Here is an 18470-nt window from a genome sequence, read left to right on the forward strand (position 1 = left end):
AGTAAGTATATTCCTAATTCTTCTTTCCACATCTGAAGATTCTTGTGGAAATGTGACATATTACTTTCCTTCTTTTGCTGGATACAAATGAATTCCATCTGGAAGGTGTACCAGGATCGTACAGTGCATAACATGGCCATATTTCACGAAGCTTGCTTTGGGAAGAGAGTTATCTTCCATTGGATTGTTTCCTCTTGATTTTGTTGTCCTGCCAATATTCTGTTGCTGACAGTTGCCTTTGCAGCAAACACATAGCAGAAATGATGGTAGAGCAAAGGGTATTATGTATTGTAATACAGAACAAAATTAAAGCATGCCCTAGTATAGACGTTAAACTTCTGACTTTTGCAAAGATAAATGTCTTTTGAGTTGTCTTGACCTCCTTGCTTGCTGAGAAGAACAATATTTTGGTTTTTGAGTTTAGAGCCTATGAACACATTTTTATCAGCTGCAGTCGATTCAGCATTTTCAGTGTTGCTGATAATTTTCCCACTGATTTCAGTTAGTAGACTATGTTGTATCAGCAGGGCCCATCTGAGGATTGTCTAAACTCCACAGTTTCATAATGACTGGGTGCAAAGAGGGTTGTGTTTGTATGGCTCTTACGTTGTGTTTCTTCAGACTGTGAAAGCTTATTTATAAATATCTCATGTGTAAATACAATTAAACCACAATCACGATTTTGTTTTAAATCATTTTATTCTGAAAAATACAATGTGCAGTGTAATGTGGACTAACTGTAATGCTGACACTGTCAATCAGAACTTGTACTTCACACAATGATCAGCTAGTCATGCAATAAAATATGTGCCTGTTATGAAGCACTCCCACTTCAACTGTTTTATCATTATCTCTTTACGGCATGGCACAAATCCTTGTACATTGAAACACCCTCTACATTCGCAGTCTTTCTACACACCTGACAGCACACACTAGTCACCTAGCGCAAGAACACTGAGGCGAGACCACAGCCTTATTGAAATTCACTGGTGTTTACCATTGATTTCAGTGGGCTGAGGGTTTCACCCTGAATATCCATCTATGAATGTCTTGTGCGTGGCCATTGTAATCCTTGAACTATATCACTTGCTTGTAACTGGAATATTTAGTGGAAGAAAAAAAAAAACAAAACCAAACCAGAAGGAGTATGTTATGTCAATAACACCCAAATGGTTTTACTTCTCAGTTTTGCATTAGTTTGGTTAGCTGTAGAAATCTTAAACACCAACACTGCTACTAGAGATTTTGAAGTTGTTTTCCCTCCAGATTTGGAGAGTTTGAAGAAAAAGGTTAAGTAATGTTAATAGTACAGCGAAACACAGAGTGGCAAAGCTAGTTCTGAACATCCGTGTATTTCAGACTATATATTGCAAGCACAGCTTTCCTCCCCTCTCGCCACCTCTTATTTTGAGTTTTAAATATCCTTCCCACATTCAGGGCAAAGGATGTCATCCCTTTCCGTGAGGAAGCCACGACCCACTAATGAGAGAGAGCACTTCTTACAGTTAAAACAATCATTATGCCACTGCCGTTCTTCAAAGGAGATGTACTTGGTTCCTCCGAGTCCTGTTTGAAAACCAAAAGCATTCTATTAGAAGAAAAGAATAGCACATCAGCCGTCAAGTGACGCTATTTCAGACTCACCTCATGGATTGCTATGGAGATCCAACATCTAGCAGTGAAAAAATGCCATTGTGACAAATCTGTTGCTGTGCCAATTTTGCCACCCTTATTCTGTAGCAAGTAATATTTCCATCCTCAAATAGTTCTGTTGCTTTCAGCTAAGTTAGTGAACTAGGCTGTTATCACTGGTGATAATGGCAGAAATGAACTTTCAAGGGATGGCACTGCAATATACAGCAGAAGAAAAGGAAAGCAAATGCCCCTGAACGGAAGTCTGATAGTTTTTTACAGAATGTTTTATGGTGTCTGAATAAGTTAATTTTGTTTTGTAAAAATGCATTTAGATCATTAAAAAAGCAGTCTGACAGGTTGTGTCATGACTTGATTCATAGCTTTGAAGGAAGAGTGCCTGAAGAAAAGAAGCAGGTTAACAAAGTGCAAAAAACATTCAAGAGTTTGAGGCTAGGCAGGGTATCATAGCAGGTATTGCAGTTGTACAGGAAAAAAAAAAAGGGACGAAAGTCTCAATAGTAATTACCTCTTGCTTAACCTCAGAAATGACAAGCAATTTGAATATGATGCATTGGAATGACTAACTGGAAGTCAGTGAAGAGATTTAGTTGGGCATATCTCTTACCTGATGAGAGGAGGAGTTGTTTTGTTTTGCCTTTAGTAGCAACATTTTGAAAAAACCAGCATATGATAGAAAAGACTGCAGTATTCGAAAGAGAAATGCCTCTTTCACATGAACAGAAAACAGTACCTGTGGTGTTATGCACTGACTTTTCTGGGAGCTATGCAATCAAGCATATGTTAGTGAGGGACAGGCACAAGGGCAGAGCAATAACAAGAGAGAAAAAGGTCCAGATATAACTCAGATTTGCAGTCTTGAACTGTATGGATCATGCTGTTAAATGATGATTACTTCATAGAGGAGGTTATATTTTTATGCTAAGTGTTTCATAGTAAAGCTCTAAGCAGTTGCTCCTTTAAGTACTTTTGTACTGGAAAGCAGTATGTAAAAGCCTTGTAATTTCTCAGTTGCTGTCCTGAAAAGTCAGGGAAGAAATGCGCTGTGCTACAGCACGAGGTATGGAGCAGTTGGACGCTTTCTGCCGGTGAAGGGACTGTTGTTGAGGTCAGTGATCCCTCTAAGGAAGGCAAGTGGAAGGACATACAGAATGTGCGTAGCCCACTAGTGCATAGCTCTGTTACTGTGTGTCCACCACATTCTGTGAAAATCAGGTGAAAAGGAGAGAACTTCAGTTTAAGGACCTCTTCCATTTCTTTCTGTTAGCCACTTGAAAGGTATCATTATTTAATTTCGCACATTTTGAATTGTATAGTGTCTTGCGTCTCTCAAGTTATTCAGAATGAATTATTGAACCATTTTTAATATTAGAAGCAATTCATTGGAAGAAAAAAACCCTAAATTTAAAGGTGCTGGCCATGTGAGACCTACCACTGATTGGGTTTGTGCATCCAGCACACTTTTTGGCATAGAGGTTGCAGAAGCAGCTCAGGCAATACGCGAACTCATCCCTGGAGGTAAAGCGTTGTCCAGACAACTGCTTCTTGCATCCAGTACAAACGAAGCACTCCTTATGCCACGGCTGCTCCCGGTAAGTAACGCCTCCTGTAGTGATAGCCTGTTTTATGGAATATAAGACAGAAAGTGTATTCTTGAGGGTAGCAGGTTTGTGTTTTGATTTGGGAGAGAGGAAGGGTGATGAGGTTTTTGTGGATGGGAGGAGGGAAGGAATGCTTAACAACAGCAAAATCATAATTTTGGCTGGAGTTGACCTCGAGAAAATCATGCAAGTGATTTATTATAATTTCCTAATTTATACAAAGAAGCCCCATACTAGAAGTACTTTGTTCTCCGTATGTTGTATAATCTCACTCTCAATTCTTCTCTTTGTTTTTAAAGCTAGTCTTTGTATGCCGCTTTTCATATGCATGTGCTAGGATAGGATTTGTCTCATCTCTGTTCCTTCAACTGTCCCATTGTTCACGGTGAAGGAACTACCTTATGTGTTTCAACCGTTACTTTCCTTGGCAAAGATTGTTTTGTTTAAAATTTTAACTGAAGTCTTTGCTTTCTGCTTATCTGGATTTTGTCTGGGGTTTTTCTCTTACAACAAGTTGTTGCCTACAAAAACAGCTCCCCTGATGTTAGACAAACTGAACTTTTTTTGAGCCTTTGAGTATTCCTAAGAAGGCTGTAAAATTGGACAATTTAATTTTTCTTCCGTTCTTCCTTAAAGGGAGATCCCCTGGGAATCAGGCTTGTATGTGATCATGCTACCTAATACATGTATTCATCTGTGTCTTTGCCTCTTTCGCAACTATTTTTGACCCTGTTCTCAAATATCATTAAAATTGGCCACTGGACAGTTTTTAAGATATGAAACTCCTGGAAGCTTCAGAAAATTGATGGATGGATAGGAGATAGTAAAGGTAATGAAATATACTTTAGGTCAAAGGCTGAAAGAAAAATTCAGCCTTTACCTGTTCTGTTTTGCCCGTGCAGCAGCAGCAAAGATGCAGTCGTTTCTGGCCAGCTCGTACGTCTGACCGGGACTGCAGCTTTGCTTGTCTGGAAGGTCAAACAAGCAGGCAGCAGACAGGGAAGAAAGTCTGGGTAGTGTGGGCACAGGTGGGGGCTGGAAGGACGCAGAGGGTACAAAGAGAGACGACGAGGAAACGGTGGCAGCGGGAAAGGGAATTTATTGTGGATATAGCCACAATTTTGATTGTCTTTGCCTATGCATGTAACCCTAGGAAACCGGGATTTGTTAGTTCTGTAAGTGATGAGACGATCCTTTTTATGAAAGAATTCTAAAATTCTTATCAGTGGCTGTGTATAGAATTTAGGAAATTCGCAAATAAAAGATCCTTAGCCTAGAAAGTCGTACTCCTGAGCATGCTGAGTTTACTAGTGCTTATTTCAGGAACAGCATTTGCTCTGCGTAAAGCTTATCTCCCTGTCTTCAGCCACATTAAAATATTAAAAAATGGTCAGTGTTAGCTAATCTTCCTTCCAGTTGAAATGCTTAGGTATATGATATATGCCGGGTTATATTGGAATGAGGTTATTCCACTGCAGTTTTTGTTTTGTTTTGTTTTTAAAATGTTCCTTATATGCTTTCAATACAAAGGGATCTTTAACCCTGAGTAAAAGAATTCTCATTGTAGTAAATGCTGTGCCTGCTGCAGGATGGGAACTAAAATTTTATCATCTCTTAAAATCAGTTGATTCTGAATCTTTTATCATACACAGAAAAATAAGATATTCTACCTCCTTGGAAGTAAAATGGGATGGACTTCAATCTCTTAGGTTTTAGGTAAGTAAAATAAGAGCACTACCTTCTTGCACTGGACGCACTGCATGGCAAACTGCTTTTCATAGCAGGGTACGCAGAAGTTTTGATTGTCCTTAGGGATGAAACTCTTTGTCCCAATAGGCTGTTGGCAGCGGTAGCAGATAAAGCAGGTCTCGTGCCAGCTGTTGCCCTTGTATTCCATCTTCCGAGTACCTGTAATGAGACCAGAGCATCAACTGAACTTCTTTGGGCTGAGACATGCAATTTGTAGCTCTTGTTTGCCTGACAGCTGGCTGTCGGTCGACAAGCAGCGGAGTTATGAGCTAGAGGCTATTTCATGTTCCTACCAGCTTTGCATGGTATTGGGTACCATTTTAAGTTTTCAGAGAGTGAGTTGTTCTTCTCCTCCTATAAAGCAGAGAAACATTTACTGCTAATACTGAAGGCTTAGGACACCTTTTTTGTGGTATTATTAGAGTTAATCATAAATTCTAATGCGCAGGAGGATTCTGGGGAGTTGGTGAGACGCCAATAAAAGCTGCTGTTAGTGCTGAGTGAAGGTAAGGCCATTCCTCATTGAAGTTTGACTTCGTTCATTCCAAGTCCCTTTTGTTTCTTTTTCAGACAACTGCAAGATACCTGGTTAATTCCTGGCAAACTTCTTGCCTCCCTTTCCCAATAAAGTGTAGTCACTGTCTTAGAAAAAGGATTATTTCATATCTGCTCTGGGGCCTTGTTCCTGTCCTCATTGAAGTCCACTATAAATTTGCAATGGTTTCCAGCTCTGCAACACCTATGCTAAACGTTTTTTTGTCTCTTGAAACTTTCAATAAGAAAGAAGCTTTCTCTCTGTCTCCAGTTGTATTTAAACCATAGCTGCAATGTGAAAGGAAGAAAAATCTTTAAACAATTCTTTACTGAAAAGCAGAAAAGTGATGTGATAGTAAGGAGCTAAATGTACTTGTCTAGAATGAAGTTTTAGGGTACGGATACTGTATTTTGCAGATTCAGTCCACTGTATGACAGGTGGGCTCTGACCCCTTCCAGGAAACTGGAGGTGCCCTCTTATATTGGCAAATTTCTTTGCACACTCTATGATTTCCCACATACCAGTTTGAGTCAGAATATTTGATAGTGGCCAGAAGGGAAAACAAACAAATGATGCTCCTGCAGTTCCGCATTACTCTTGAAGTCTGTACCAGCAAATATGATGTCAAGTGCTTGAAAGACTGACAAGCTGATTGCGTTGGCTAATGATGAAGAACCACACTAACTCCTTTGATGCCAACTCTCCCCATCCCCGTTACTGCAGGGTGAAGTTTTACCATTTTTCCCTTCTCAAGCATTAATTCCTCTTTGTTTACTAGTTGCATGTTTTTCTTCTTTTTCTTTTTTCGTCTCATAAAATTCTGCCCAGAGGCATACTTCAGGTTTTGGGTTTTTTTAAAGAATTGACTTGCAGGAGTGTAGTAAGTGAACTGTTAATTATCTTTCTGCCTGATGCTTACGTGCTTGAATATTTCTGATCCATTTTATTAATGGACACCTTTTAAGAATTATGCCCTGTCTGTGCTGGGAACTTTCTCTGTCATACCAAGGAGCAAATAAATCAGTCCTTGAAGGAATGATGTTCAAGAAAAAGGAGATGTGGATAATTTTTTTTTAATAGTCTAGAATTTTATTTTCATATTTTTAGCTGTTCTGTTTTTGGGATTGTGTTGTCACTGAAACTCAAGGCAGAGGAGCCCTGTTTGTTAGCTGCTGGACTGAAGTCAGTGGGAGTTTCATTTGCAGAAGGACTGAAAGATCAAGCTTGTAATTACTTTAGTATTTAATGGGCATGTCGTGATAATGCTTTATTAAATCTAAATTGTACATTTAGTGGAGCAAAGCAAAGGGCGAGTGTAGCATTAACAGTCTCCATAAAGGGTAGCCAACCACTTGCTGGTCCTTTCAAAATGAATGATGCTTCAGGTGGTGATCACAGTGCTCTGGTGTAGCTCCTGTACTAACATGGTGTGCTGGGCAAGTAGAACGAACATGCGGGGTGTACGGCTCTCCGAATGTGGTGACATCATGGCTATCTCGAGTAAGCAGCTAAAGACCAGTTGGTGGTTGTAAAGCTTCGTAAAAATTGATTTCTTCTGTTTCAGAATGTAAGAGAAGAAGGGATTCTCTGGTTCGATGAATCCAGCCTCCATTACTACTCTTATCAATCTATAGCTGGCATAATAGGCAAAAAGAGATCCATTCGGTAAATAAGCTCACTGATCACAGCGGTGAATTTGACGAATAGTCTTAAAAATCTATACATATATGTAGTTCCAACTTTAAAACTACTACTGGCTATTCTGAAACATGTCAGTTGTTAGTGCTGTATTGGTAAAAACAGGTGCACCTGGAATAATAGAAGGAAATGCCTAAAATCAATCATGGGTTTAGGGCCATCTGCTTTTAAATATCATTGTTGTTTCTATTTACACATTTTTACACCTTAGGTGCACAACGTTGTGGTTTTCAGCTTTTGTCTAAGATGACCGGTGCCAGAACCAGCCAAGGAAAAATTTTACTGGAAAAAGTAACTAGTAATCGTTATGGAGCATGTATGTGGATTCTTCAAATTGCCTTTTAGTATTTTATTTCTGGACCAATATTCCTTCCACTTTAAGACCTCAGGTCATCACAGAATGGTATAGCATTAATATGAACAGACAAAGTTTTAGCAATCTATTACTATAACCTCATGTTTTATGCTGCAAAAGAAAATAGCTCTTCCCTGTTTCTTCATGTCTTTGTGCTCAAGAAAGACCTTAGATACACTTTGATCAATTTTTCATTTTTATAGGAGAAGCTAAATTTAGAGTTATTACTTAGAAAGCTAAATTGTGAAGTAAGCTGTTAAATTTGCAAGCTGCTGCTGGTCTTCAAGCAGTGGAAGCCAATCAAGACAGTACAAAGGTGGGATTGGACAGAAAGATCAATTTGAGTTGTCCAGCCATCAAAAGCCTTTTCATGAATACTGCTGTAGAAAATTAGAAATCCCATTAATAAAAATGCTAAGTGAAGTAATTACTAATTTTCAAGAGTAATAACAGTTCTGTCATGATCCATTATGAAAATTATGTGTTCTGGTCATGGAAATGACTTAGAATGCATCATCAAGTGTATTTTACAAAGTTCACCATGACTTAGCAGAGATAGACAAGGAAAAACATTTGTCAGAAATGTTGCTGAGTTTGGGCTTGATATTTATCCTAATCTTTCTCAGTCCAAAAAGTGACCATCCTAACCTGGCATAATAGTCTTCTTGCACTCATTACATTTGGAAGAGTATTCGTTGGAGTAGCAATCAGTACAAAGTAGATGTTCCTCTTTCGCAGCAAAAGGTTTGTCCACCAGTGAATTCTTGCACTGGAAGCAGTGGAAGCAGGTTTCATGCCAGTGGCGGTCCTTGTAAGACAGATCCTGTAGAAATCCAAAACCACAGAGTAAGCAGAATGAATAGTTTGCACAACTGGAAGCTCAGAGAAGGCAAACATGTCCAAATCTGAACGACAGCCAGGAGCTGAAGCTAATTTGCAGAGCTCGAGAAAACAAAATGTTCTGATGAAGGTGAACTTATTTTGCTATGATAACCAAGAACAGCTCATGACAGCTATCGACCCTTTTTCAGTTCAAGGTAACCTTCATTTTCTGTACATGGCAGAGGAACAACTAGTTTCATTTAGGTATTTCCTTTGAGAGAAAGCCCCATTTTTGAGTCAGATTAAAACTCGATAACCTTATAGGTATAATAGACTTCCCCTATTTGTCTTAGGTATTGCTGATTTCTAGATAATTTCATAGCTGTTCACTCCTGGACAGAAATCCTTTTCTCAATTACTTTCTGATATTTATTCAGTTCAACAGATTTACACCAAGGGTGGAATTGGTCTGATCTCTGTTTCTTTTTTTTTTTCAGTGCAACTAATTTTTACTGATTCTTGTGTTTTGGTTTACCTATGTTTCAAATGTGGATCAGGCTGGAAGATGAGAGATAATGTTGTACCTGCAGCCAGTGATCCAGAACGCTCTGGTCAAGGAATTGTCATGGGCACCTAAGTATTTAAAATACTATCTACAGCGGTACTTTTATTATTTTAAAACAATGGTCCTTCTAAAAATTGTGACCTAAAGGGATGGACTGTGCCTTTTCAAATTTAAATTAAGGTGGCCTAATCATGTAACACTTGAACAGCATCTTTGGACTTCAAACAAAACGGAGCTTAGATCATTACAAGAAAAGGTACCTACCCCAAAATATATAGGCTTTGGTTTGAGGTGGGAGTGAGAGGGGCTAGTATTGTCATGAATGGGCAGAAATAAAAATTCAGCAGAAATAACTTCTCAGGTTCTAGCTCAAGATCTGCTATGTATTAATTACGTGCACTGAATTAATCTGATTAACTGAAGGAAAAGAATGACTTGTAGACTATCAGATTTTTTAACTGTGTAAATGGAAGCGTCACGAAGTATTCAAACATAATCTGGCCTAAGCTGCTCTATGTCAGTCATTACAGTCACAGGCAACTCCAAGTGTGCAATCTTAGCCCAGAGCAAACAAAAGATACTGTGGGTTTAGGTTAACCTAAAACAACAACACGTTATGTCTGCGGGAGCTTTGTTCTCATAAATAGCTAAGAGGAAACACTGAAATAGTTTTGCCTAGCTCAGCTGATATGTGGTAACTTGTTAAATATAATGGCTTCAGCCAGAATGTGACCATGTGACTAAGAATGTTTGTTTGGACATCTGCGCTACTCAAATTTCTTAAATCATTGTGAGTAACCGTTAGTACCCAATGTGTCTTTCATCTCTGAGATCGCATTCTGCGATAGAATACCTAAGACTCCTACTTTACAGCTTTCAGACAGTTGTTTATTCAGCTTGTCTATTCATTTCAGCTGACTCCTTTTGAAACAACGCAAATTTCTGACTGTAAAATTTTAACCTTTTCTAATAGCAAAATGAAAAAATCTTCTTTGGAAGTTATTTACTTTTTTTTTTTCTCTTTAAATGAAGTTGAATAGCCTAAATCTGACCTCAGAACTGAATAATATTTTCAACAGAAAAATACAACATACAGCCAACAGAGTTTTCCAAAATGTAAAATTTGTCTGCTAGAAATTAGAATGACAACAGATCTAGTTTTCTTTCTCTTGTAACAGGATGTATTCAATTTTTTTCCCATTTCCTGCATTTCTCCTCTTTTTGTAATGTTCTGCAAGTCATTTTTTATCTCCAAAATTTATGTGGTGATACCTGCTTTTGTTCTGCCTTATTTTATCAAGAAATTTATAACCTGGAGAAGGTGTGTGCCTTTTACAAGAGGAGCAGTGAAGACAAAGATTAGGTGTCAATGATGAAAGTTGAGTCAGTTATGATGACAGCTTGTATAGACAGTAGTTGGGTAGGTGACAGTAGCAGGTATTTCATCATGGCAAAATGATGAAGGAGCAACCTGGTCTGGTGGAAGGTGTCCCTGCCCATGGCAGGGGGCTTGGAACTGGATGGGCTTTAAGGTCCCTTCCAACTAAACCATTCATTCTGTGATTCTATGAACTACAACCCAAAGTAACTAAGATAGAGACTGACTTGAAAAGTCTTTAGCTACCTTGGATGATTATAACAGATATTGTCACTGGATGTAGAGTGAGTTTAAGATGGCTGGGTATGACATGCCAGCAGCAGAACATTAGACCAATGAAACGGATGTTGCTCGCTCTCTCTGAATCTGTAACATCCAAAGCAAGGAAGTTCAAGGTACTGATGAAACTATTTCTGCATCATGATTGTTCTTAGGTCAGTGTAATGAAGTCACTGAAAATGAGGTTGGCTCTATTTCAGTGTGTTGCCTATCCAGCTGGAGCCTTTGGCTTGTACATAAACTGTGGATGTATTGATCTGGAACACATTTTACACTGGAGAAGTTGCATGTACAAAACCGACTTCAAGCTTGTCTGACTGTCTGACTGGTCCTCACTTGAGTTGAAAGAGCATTAGGTTTACTCTAGGCATGTGACCTCCAGGTTATGCTAACTGATTGTGACCCAAATAAATCCATTCCAGCAGAAGGTACAACTGATACACAACAAATTCCTGTTTATTGCATGGTTTTCCAGGAAGAACTAATGAAGAAAGTTACTATTGTGGACTCAGAACTGGAGTGTATCCTTAAAGTATTGATAAGCATGATTTCTCTGCTGCTTGATGCAGCTCGTGGGAAGTTAGTCCCTGGTGCTACGTATTTTAACTGTAGCTTTTGATGTAGCCTCCTATGTTGCCTAAAAGAAATATAGAGAATGACTCTTTTTGCCATCATGCTCTTGTTAGAAAAAGCACATATAAGGACAGATAAGAGACTTGTCAGATAAAGCACAGCAAAGAGACTGAAGAATTGCCATAGATCGACATTTGAGAAGTGGAAGGGTGTTTTCACATATAGAGGTGCATGCACCCAGATGCTCATGGACATGGTCTGTCCTGTAGGAGTGTTTTACAGCTGAAGTGCAGAGAGCACCAGACCAGTTCCAGATGTGCTACTGGTGGAAAGAGAAGGGGAGGAGGGCAGTGCTTGTCTCTGCAGAGCTGTGATAAATCCTGCAGTAGAATTTGCAGGGAGAACTATCTAACACTTCACTGTTATGTTTCTTCTGAACATGGAAAATAATCCTTTATCTGGTTTCATTTGGAGATAAAAAAATAACCAAATTAGTAGTCCCTGAATCTACTCAAATTTGAATGGGTGCTTTTCTCAGCCTGATCTGAGAATCCGCTGAAAATGTCAGCTCAGCATTCCTTGGGACAACCAAACGAATGATTGATGTTTCTCAAACGGACGTCAGCCAGTGGGCCGAGTGGAGGTCCTTCGTACACACTCAGGTGACTGTAAGAATATGGTGCAAGCAAAACTTAATGGAGATCCTATTTGTATCCAAAACATTTTAGAATCATCTCATGCAGAATAGGTTTGAAACATACGGGTTTTGAAAAGCCATTATGTGCTTTTCAAGCAATTCTGTTTTCACTTATTTTCATGACATCATCCTCAAAGAAAACTCTGTCAAGATAACAGCTTTCAGCACTGGCAAGATCACGTTTTATAGCTCCTCCATAGTTCTGTGTAGTTTTGATCCAGCATGGATTATTTGGCCTCTAGGATGGGACTGCAAGTGACTTTTTTTTTTAAACTAGAAAAGTTTTTTTAAACTAGAAAAGCCCCAAGACTGGAGTTACCAGGTAACTGGGTTAAGCATAGACTCCTCATATCCTGCAACTATATTGTCTTCTACTCTGGCTTTAGAAGTCTGAGTAAACTTAAGCCATTCTGTATTACCTTTTCTCCTGAACCGGCTTTCAACAGGGCCCCAACAGGAAGAAGGAGATTAGAGAGCTGATTACCAGCAGGGTAACCGTATGTGTTTGTTCATGAATGAAGACTGCATCCGACTTCGTTGCTTGCTGCAATGCTCTTTTCAGACGGTTGAGCAGAGGAAATGGGGTATGCCAACAAAATGCTGTACAGGTTTTAGCCACGCACTTAAGCAAAACACTGAAGGATATTAGACAGGCACATACCTAACAAAAGCATGTTTAGAAAAGGTAAAAACAAGTGATGTTGTGCTGAACCCAGCCCCTTAGGGATATGAGAAGAGACGAAGGCATCTGCCTCTTTCACCGTTCCACTTCATGACGGCTACTCTGATATTCAGTAATGCACTGAACAAGTGTTGCAACTCAGGACAGGGTTTAAACATCAAAAATTAGAAAAACAAATATTCTCTCCCTTTCCTGATCCATGTTACTAGAGGCTTTATGTTTTGTTTAGTTTATGTGTAAGACTGACCCTTTTGATTAATTTTTGGCCTGCATGCTGACGCAATAGCTTTATCTCACAATCCACTTGTAATTGCATTCTCACATTTTGCAGAGAGAGTTTTCACCCCCTCCTGCCTGCCAAGGCCAACTTGAGGACTGCATTAAACACTGGATTACTGTAGGTATTTCCTGTATTTGTGATGCTTGCTGTGCCATAGGGCCTGCAAGGAAACTTAAAAAAAGCCAAAATCAACCAAAAGTCACACTTCAACAGTTAAGCAAATGAGAACATAACGGATGGATTTCCAGAAAGAAGTGTGAAACTGTAGATGTGGTGAGTGTTCATCAGGGACATAGGCGACGAAATACCAATTCTTTTTAGAAAGAGTAAATTTATCCTAGAACCTGTTGGCATATGGATAATGTGTAATAGCTGCGAGAGAAAGGGCATCGTGTTTTCCTACTGCCTGCCAGTGTCTCCTACCACTCCGCATCTGAAGCTTTTAATCTGTCTGTGAAAGTTTCATAAACATCAGCTAGAATTGTTTACAGTTAACAAAATGGCTTAAATCCAAAGGTGTCATTCAGACACATGTTGTCATTCAGGGTTGGGGGTTTTTTTTGGGAAAAAAGCATTTAAATTAAAGAATAAATTAGTTATTACTCAGTTACATTCACATTTACCCATAAATTGGTCAACAGGTTCAAAATCTGTAGCATAAAGCTTGGACAGGCACAAACAGCGGCCACACAAACAAAAAAGGACACATTTGTTTCTGGTACACTTTATAGCTGTTTAAGAAATCTTTATTTACTACCTTATAGTTGTGTTTTCCACATATAGTTCTGGTTCTTTACTTATATAAAATATTCTTATATTGCAGACAGTTATGGGCTGGTTTTTTCTGTCTGCTATTAGAGCGTGTCTTGCTTAAAAGTACAGAAAAGCAGTATATCGGATAACACCCACACTCCCTAAACCCATAAATCTGGGTTGAAAAGTTCAGTGTGATTAATTCCTGAATACTTTGTCCGAGATTTGTTGAAAGCGGTCCAAGTTTTTAAATTCTTGAATATCAACACATGGAAATATCTTCTCAGGGGATTAGAAAGAGATCTTAAAACAAAAGCACATTCTGGAATGGGGCAGAAATAATTTGCTTTTTCAGGTACAGGCCAGCTGTATCTCTTCTCTAATCTGAATATTTATGAGCTGTAGGAAAGCTGGCAGTTTTATACCCTCTTACAGATTATTGCCAGTTCCCTGTCACGCTGGTGAAACATTCTCACCTTTTTAAGGCTTCTGAAAGGGGTTTTCCTACTGGTTTGCCAATAGGGTGGGATAGATCAGTTTGGAAGTTATGAGACATTTATTTTTCCCAATCTGAGTAAGCATATACCTCTGAACTAGTGATAGAGTGGCAGTATCAGTAGTAACAGGGATAATTGGTGCTTCTGGAGGTATGGGTCAGCAATGTAGGAAGTCAAACGTCAAACCTCCTCATACCCATCAAGAATCCCGTGGCTGTGCAATGCAAATTGCTGTTCTAGTGCAAATTCACTCTGTCAGTGAAACTCTTGGCCAACTTTGAACAGGTCAATTTGGTGCAAGGAGGATGCATATTGGATGAAGTCTGTCTGGAGCAGTCCAACAGAGACTTCACTGAATGGCTCAAATATCATGTCTTCATTCAGTCAGAGTAAAACTGCCATGAACTGCCATGAACTGCAGTTGTTTTGGCTAATTTAAAAGAAATGCAGGTGTTCACACCTTACTTGTGTCAGGTAGGTGTTTCCACGTGGTGTAGTAGTGCACAGCTGAAGCAAGCAACACCTCTGCTCTTTCCATTGCAACCTTTAGTTAGACTCCACTCTTACCATTCTGTATTTAAAAGGCTAATTATTCGGTGTTCTGACTGTGTTCTACTACTTGGGTCAGCATTAGCCAGACTTTTGTGGTCCATGAGTTGGCAGCTGTTCTTGAGCATGTCTCGTCTCTTGATGACAACTGAGTTGTGGTCACTGCAAAGCCAGCAGTGGCTTACCTCCCTCTGACCCAAAGGTAGGCAACATCACCTTCTGCCACCTTTCCAGATCCCAGCTGGCCCCAAGGGTAGTTGGGCTCTCCTAATGAGTTACAGATTCTTTCTAACATCAGATCATCGGATCATCCTATGCCTTACAGGAAGAGAGGAGTATTCTTCCATTTCTATTAACGTGCTTGGTAAAGAAGGATTTGCCAAATGAAGTGGTGAAAAGCAGATACAGGGATCCAGAAAGCATGCTCTCCCACCAAAAGAAACCCCTAGGTAGCCCTTAAACTGGACTCATGGCTCCTTCCAGGTGGTAGCACCACGTGTCAGAGCTATGTACCCAGGCTACTCTTTCAAGATTTCCGTAACAAGACACAAAAGTGGCATACCTTGCAGTCAGCACCAATAGGTTTTTTGCATTCCTCGCAGGTGTTGGAATAAAGGTTTTCATAGCATTTCATGCAGTAGGGGCTGTCTTCCCTCAGGATGTACTTCTTACCAAACAGAGACTCTTTGCAGTAGTGGCAGTCAAAGCGTTCAGTCATGTTGGTGCCTGGAGTCCAGCTATCCTGTCACAAAACCAGAAATAGGCACATGTCAGACTGAGCTACACTTGCCAGTGCTCCAAGAAAGGTTTATCAGTTCTCATTTATCGCATTGTACTTCAATTTTAATTCAATGTTCAGTCAGATAAATCAACACAATAGGAAGAAACTGGACTATAAATTTTGCAGTGCTGGGTAGAGACAGTAGCCCATCTACTTTAGCCGCCCACTGACGTATCTTTGACCAGAGCTAGTGTTAGAGATGAGAAAGAGGAGTAAATACTGAGTTTGAAGAATTCGCATGGGATTTATGAACAGGATTTGACTAACAGGTCCAAAGCAAGAAGCTCTCTCTGTAGGGGATGGAGAGAGCCAAATACTTTAAGAGGATGAGCCAGCTAATCTTCAGAAGGAGCAACATCTCCTCCATAAAGAAAGATGAAGATTTGCATTGCTGGTAGAGTTCAGACATGCACAAGCCATTGAGCATCACTGTTACGTGCTTCTGCATTCCCCGTGAGCCAACATCTAGCAACCATTGCCCTGCAGTGAGACACAGACCTTCCGTCTCTGCTTGTGCATGGGACCACGAGCACTGTTAACAGCAGGAGATGTGGGGTCAGTGATGATATATCTGATTCTTCTCCGAGTCTGCTGAATGAGTTATCCAACAGCTGTAGTGTACTGGGACACAAATGACAGCTAGCTACCCTGGTTCAGGCAAGTGTCAGACAATGATTATGGATGGGGAGCAGGGAGTAGAAGGAACTGCAAATGATGTATCAGCTTCTCTGAAATAGGGACAAGTCCTGTTTGCTCCTCAGGTCTTGTTATGTCTTCAGCGTTTCTGGAGGCACACACAAGCAACGATGACACAAATGCCTTTGATTACTTGCGTGAATGTTCATTATTGCACAGGACAATTTATTTTGGGTTTCATTGGAGTCATCAGCTTCTTTCTTAACTGGAGTCTTGCAGTGTGTGTTGCACCTGAAATCTGTTTGGAGGGTACAGCTGGGGCAGGGCATAGCTGCCTGCTTAGGAAGGGGAGTTTCCCAGGTGGAAAGCACGTTCCACCTGCATGGCACGATCTTCACTGCCTGCCAGGGCTGATCTCCTTTTTAAGCCACATTTGATCTATAAAGTCTTAAATGGTTTGGGTATTAGTAGCTTAAGTGGCTACCTCTGTCTTTCACACAGGAGTGACATTTACAGCAGCTGCAGTCCTTTTGCCAACTTCTGCTCTCAGTTTTAAACAAAAAGTTGATACTTGCTTAGTGTTCTTGGCACAGGTTGCTCAAAACTGGAGTTTGTCCTCTCCTCCTGTCCTCCAGGATTTCAGTTTTTATTATTATCCTTTATTCCCCATAGCTACGGTTTGATTAAGGTTTTAGGGCAGTCTGAATGGGCAATGCTTGTTTTGATGGCTAGAAAGCTTTTTTTTTTTTAATGCTCTGTCAACTGCTGGATTGTGTGGCAACCAGCACAGACTAAGGGATGTGCACTTTTATATGTGTGTGAAGTAGGTAAGTGATGGCTCAGCTGCTGGAACTCTTTTGAACTCCCAAGTAACTACTAAAGAAGAAAGACAGACAAACTACCAAACCCCAAACGTGCTTGGAAGAAAAATCCTGACAGCTGGTCATCTGTGCTATGGACAGCCGAGAAGGAGCAGCAATCCAGCTCTTTTGACCCTACAGATGCTCTAGGAACTAATTAACTTTCTTATCCCAAAGGGGAGCTAGGAGTATGTTAGGTACCCTTGGTCCTTGAGGAGTAGAGACAATCATAGGAACCGATAACAAAAAGGCAGAGAGTAAGAAGATTTATGCTGGAGAGAGGAGCACAAGGACTGCCCAACACTCTCTTGTAGCCCATGGCCAACAGCAGTGCCTGGTGATGAAAGTGTGAGGGAGGAGAACAGGGCCGGTACAGAGCGACCTGTCCTTGACAACTGCTTCCAGCAAGTCAGTCTCCTCCTCAAGCAGAGGTGCAGTCTTTACCACAGCATTTAAAAGGTGATGGTGGATTTATTTTCCCCTCCGTTTTGAACCTGTTTACAACCCCCAACTTACATTATACATTTGTACTTCCCGTGAAAGAACTGGAGAGGATTTAATTTCCTTCAGGGAGTAATTTGAGCAAAATGAATGGAGTCAGACCAGTATAAACTGGTGCGTGTATGTATGACTGTGTCTGAGAGGAGTGACAGCTTTGTCCAACTAGTCTGTGTTTAGGACAGAAATCTGTACTTTTTCCCAGATTTTGTTAGATATTTTTTCCAAAGGATAAGATTTGGTTGCACAGTTAATTTGCATTATTACTAAGTGTGAGCAGGAGCCATTTATGAACTTGCATTTTTCACCTTTCTTCAGAATTAGTTCTTTCTAGCCCTGAATTAGAAGTAGGTGTGTGATACCAAAGAGTGAAAAATTTCTTTGCAGTCAAGATGTGTAAAAGCAAAAACCACAAAATGTGATTCCTTTACAGGTTTATACCATTTCTGTCCTTCATCCTAAGCTGCTGAATGTAAAATATAGAAGTAGGTTGTGGCTGGAAGAAGGACTCAGGGGTGGATCTTCCAGTCTCTTGGTCACAGGAGGTTTCTTCTCGAGTGCTGCATTATTTTCTGGGTGCTTTTCACAGGAACCCTGAGCAGGGAGAGATAGACCTGATTTCTATGGCCCAAACATATTTGGAAGTGAACCCTGCTCTACGAAGATACTGAAGGGGCAGCTCTGGATGGGGTTTTAGACACAACCCCAGAGATGTGAGAAGTTAAAAGACAAGAAAGGAAAGTTTCCAAGATCTTAATTTTGGTTTTAGTTGTGTGAATCCTTTATTGGACCTGGCACTAACTTCAGATCCAATATCTCTTAAAGTTAGGAATTCAGGTTTGTGTGGGTTCATTCAGAAAGGTGGAATTCAGGGTGAAGCATCCCAAATTTGAGGCTGTTTAGATCTGGGCCATGATCTACTGTGTGATATTTTGAGGGTATTTAACAGTTTGGTTTTTTTCTTCTCTGGAGAGAAGAAATTAAATGTAAAGTAATCACAGGAGCTATCTACTGAAGATTTAGCAGGAA

At 40.0% G+C, this 18470-nt stretch overlaps 1 protein-coding gene across 2 annotated transcripts in view; it reads right to left on the reverse strand.

Moving 5' to 3' along the window:
• Positions 1 to 683: 683 nt before the first annotated feature.
• FHL2 (four and a half LIM domains 2) overlaps positions 684 to 18470 on the reverse strand; it is a 42128-nt gene continuing 24341 nt past the window's right edge. For both annotated transcript variants that reach the window (XM_009695631.1, XM_009695630.1), the window contains exons 2-6: positions 15229 to 15408; positions 8240 to 8414; positions 4993 to 5162; positions 3086 to 3272; positions 684 to 1566 (exon numbers count right to left, since the gene is read on the reverse strand). In XM_009695631.1, coding sequence (XP_009693933.1) covers positions 1415 to 1566; positions 3086 to 3272; positions 4993 to 5162; positions 8240 to 8414; positions 15229 to 15384 — 840 coding nt within the window. In that variant the 5' untranslated portion in view covers positions 15385 to 15408 and the 3' untranslated portion in view covers positions 684 to 1414. The remainder of the gene's footprint in view (positions 1567 to 3085; positions 3273 to 4992; positions 5163 to 8239; positions 8415 to 15228; positions 15409 to 18470) is intronic.

The sequence above is a fragment of the Cariama cristata genome, unplaced genomic scaffold (genome assembly GCF_000690535.1).
Source record: "Cariama cristata isolate BGI_N322 unplaced genomic scaffold, ASM69053v1 scaffold11802, whole genome shotgun sequence".
Taxonomy (NCBI): Eukaryota; Metazoa; Chordata; class Aves; order Cariamiformes; family Cariamidae; genus Cariama; species Cariama cristata.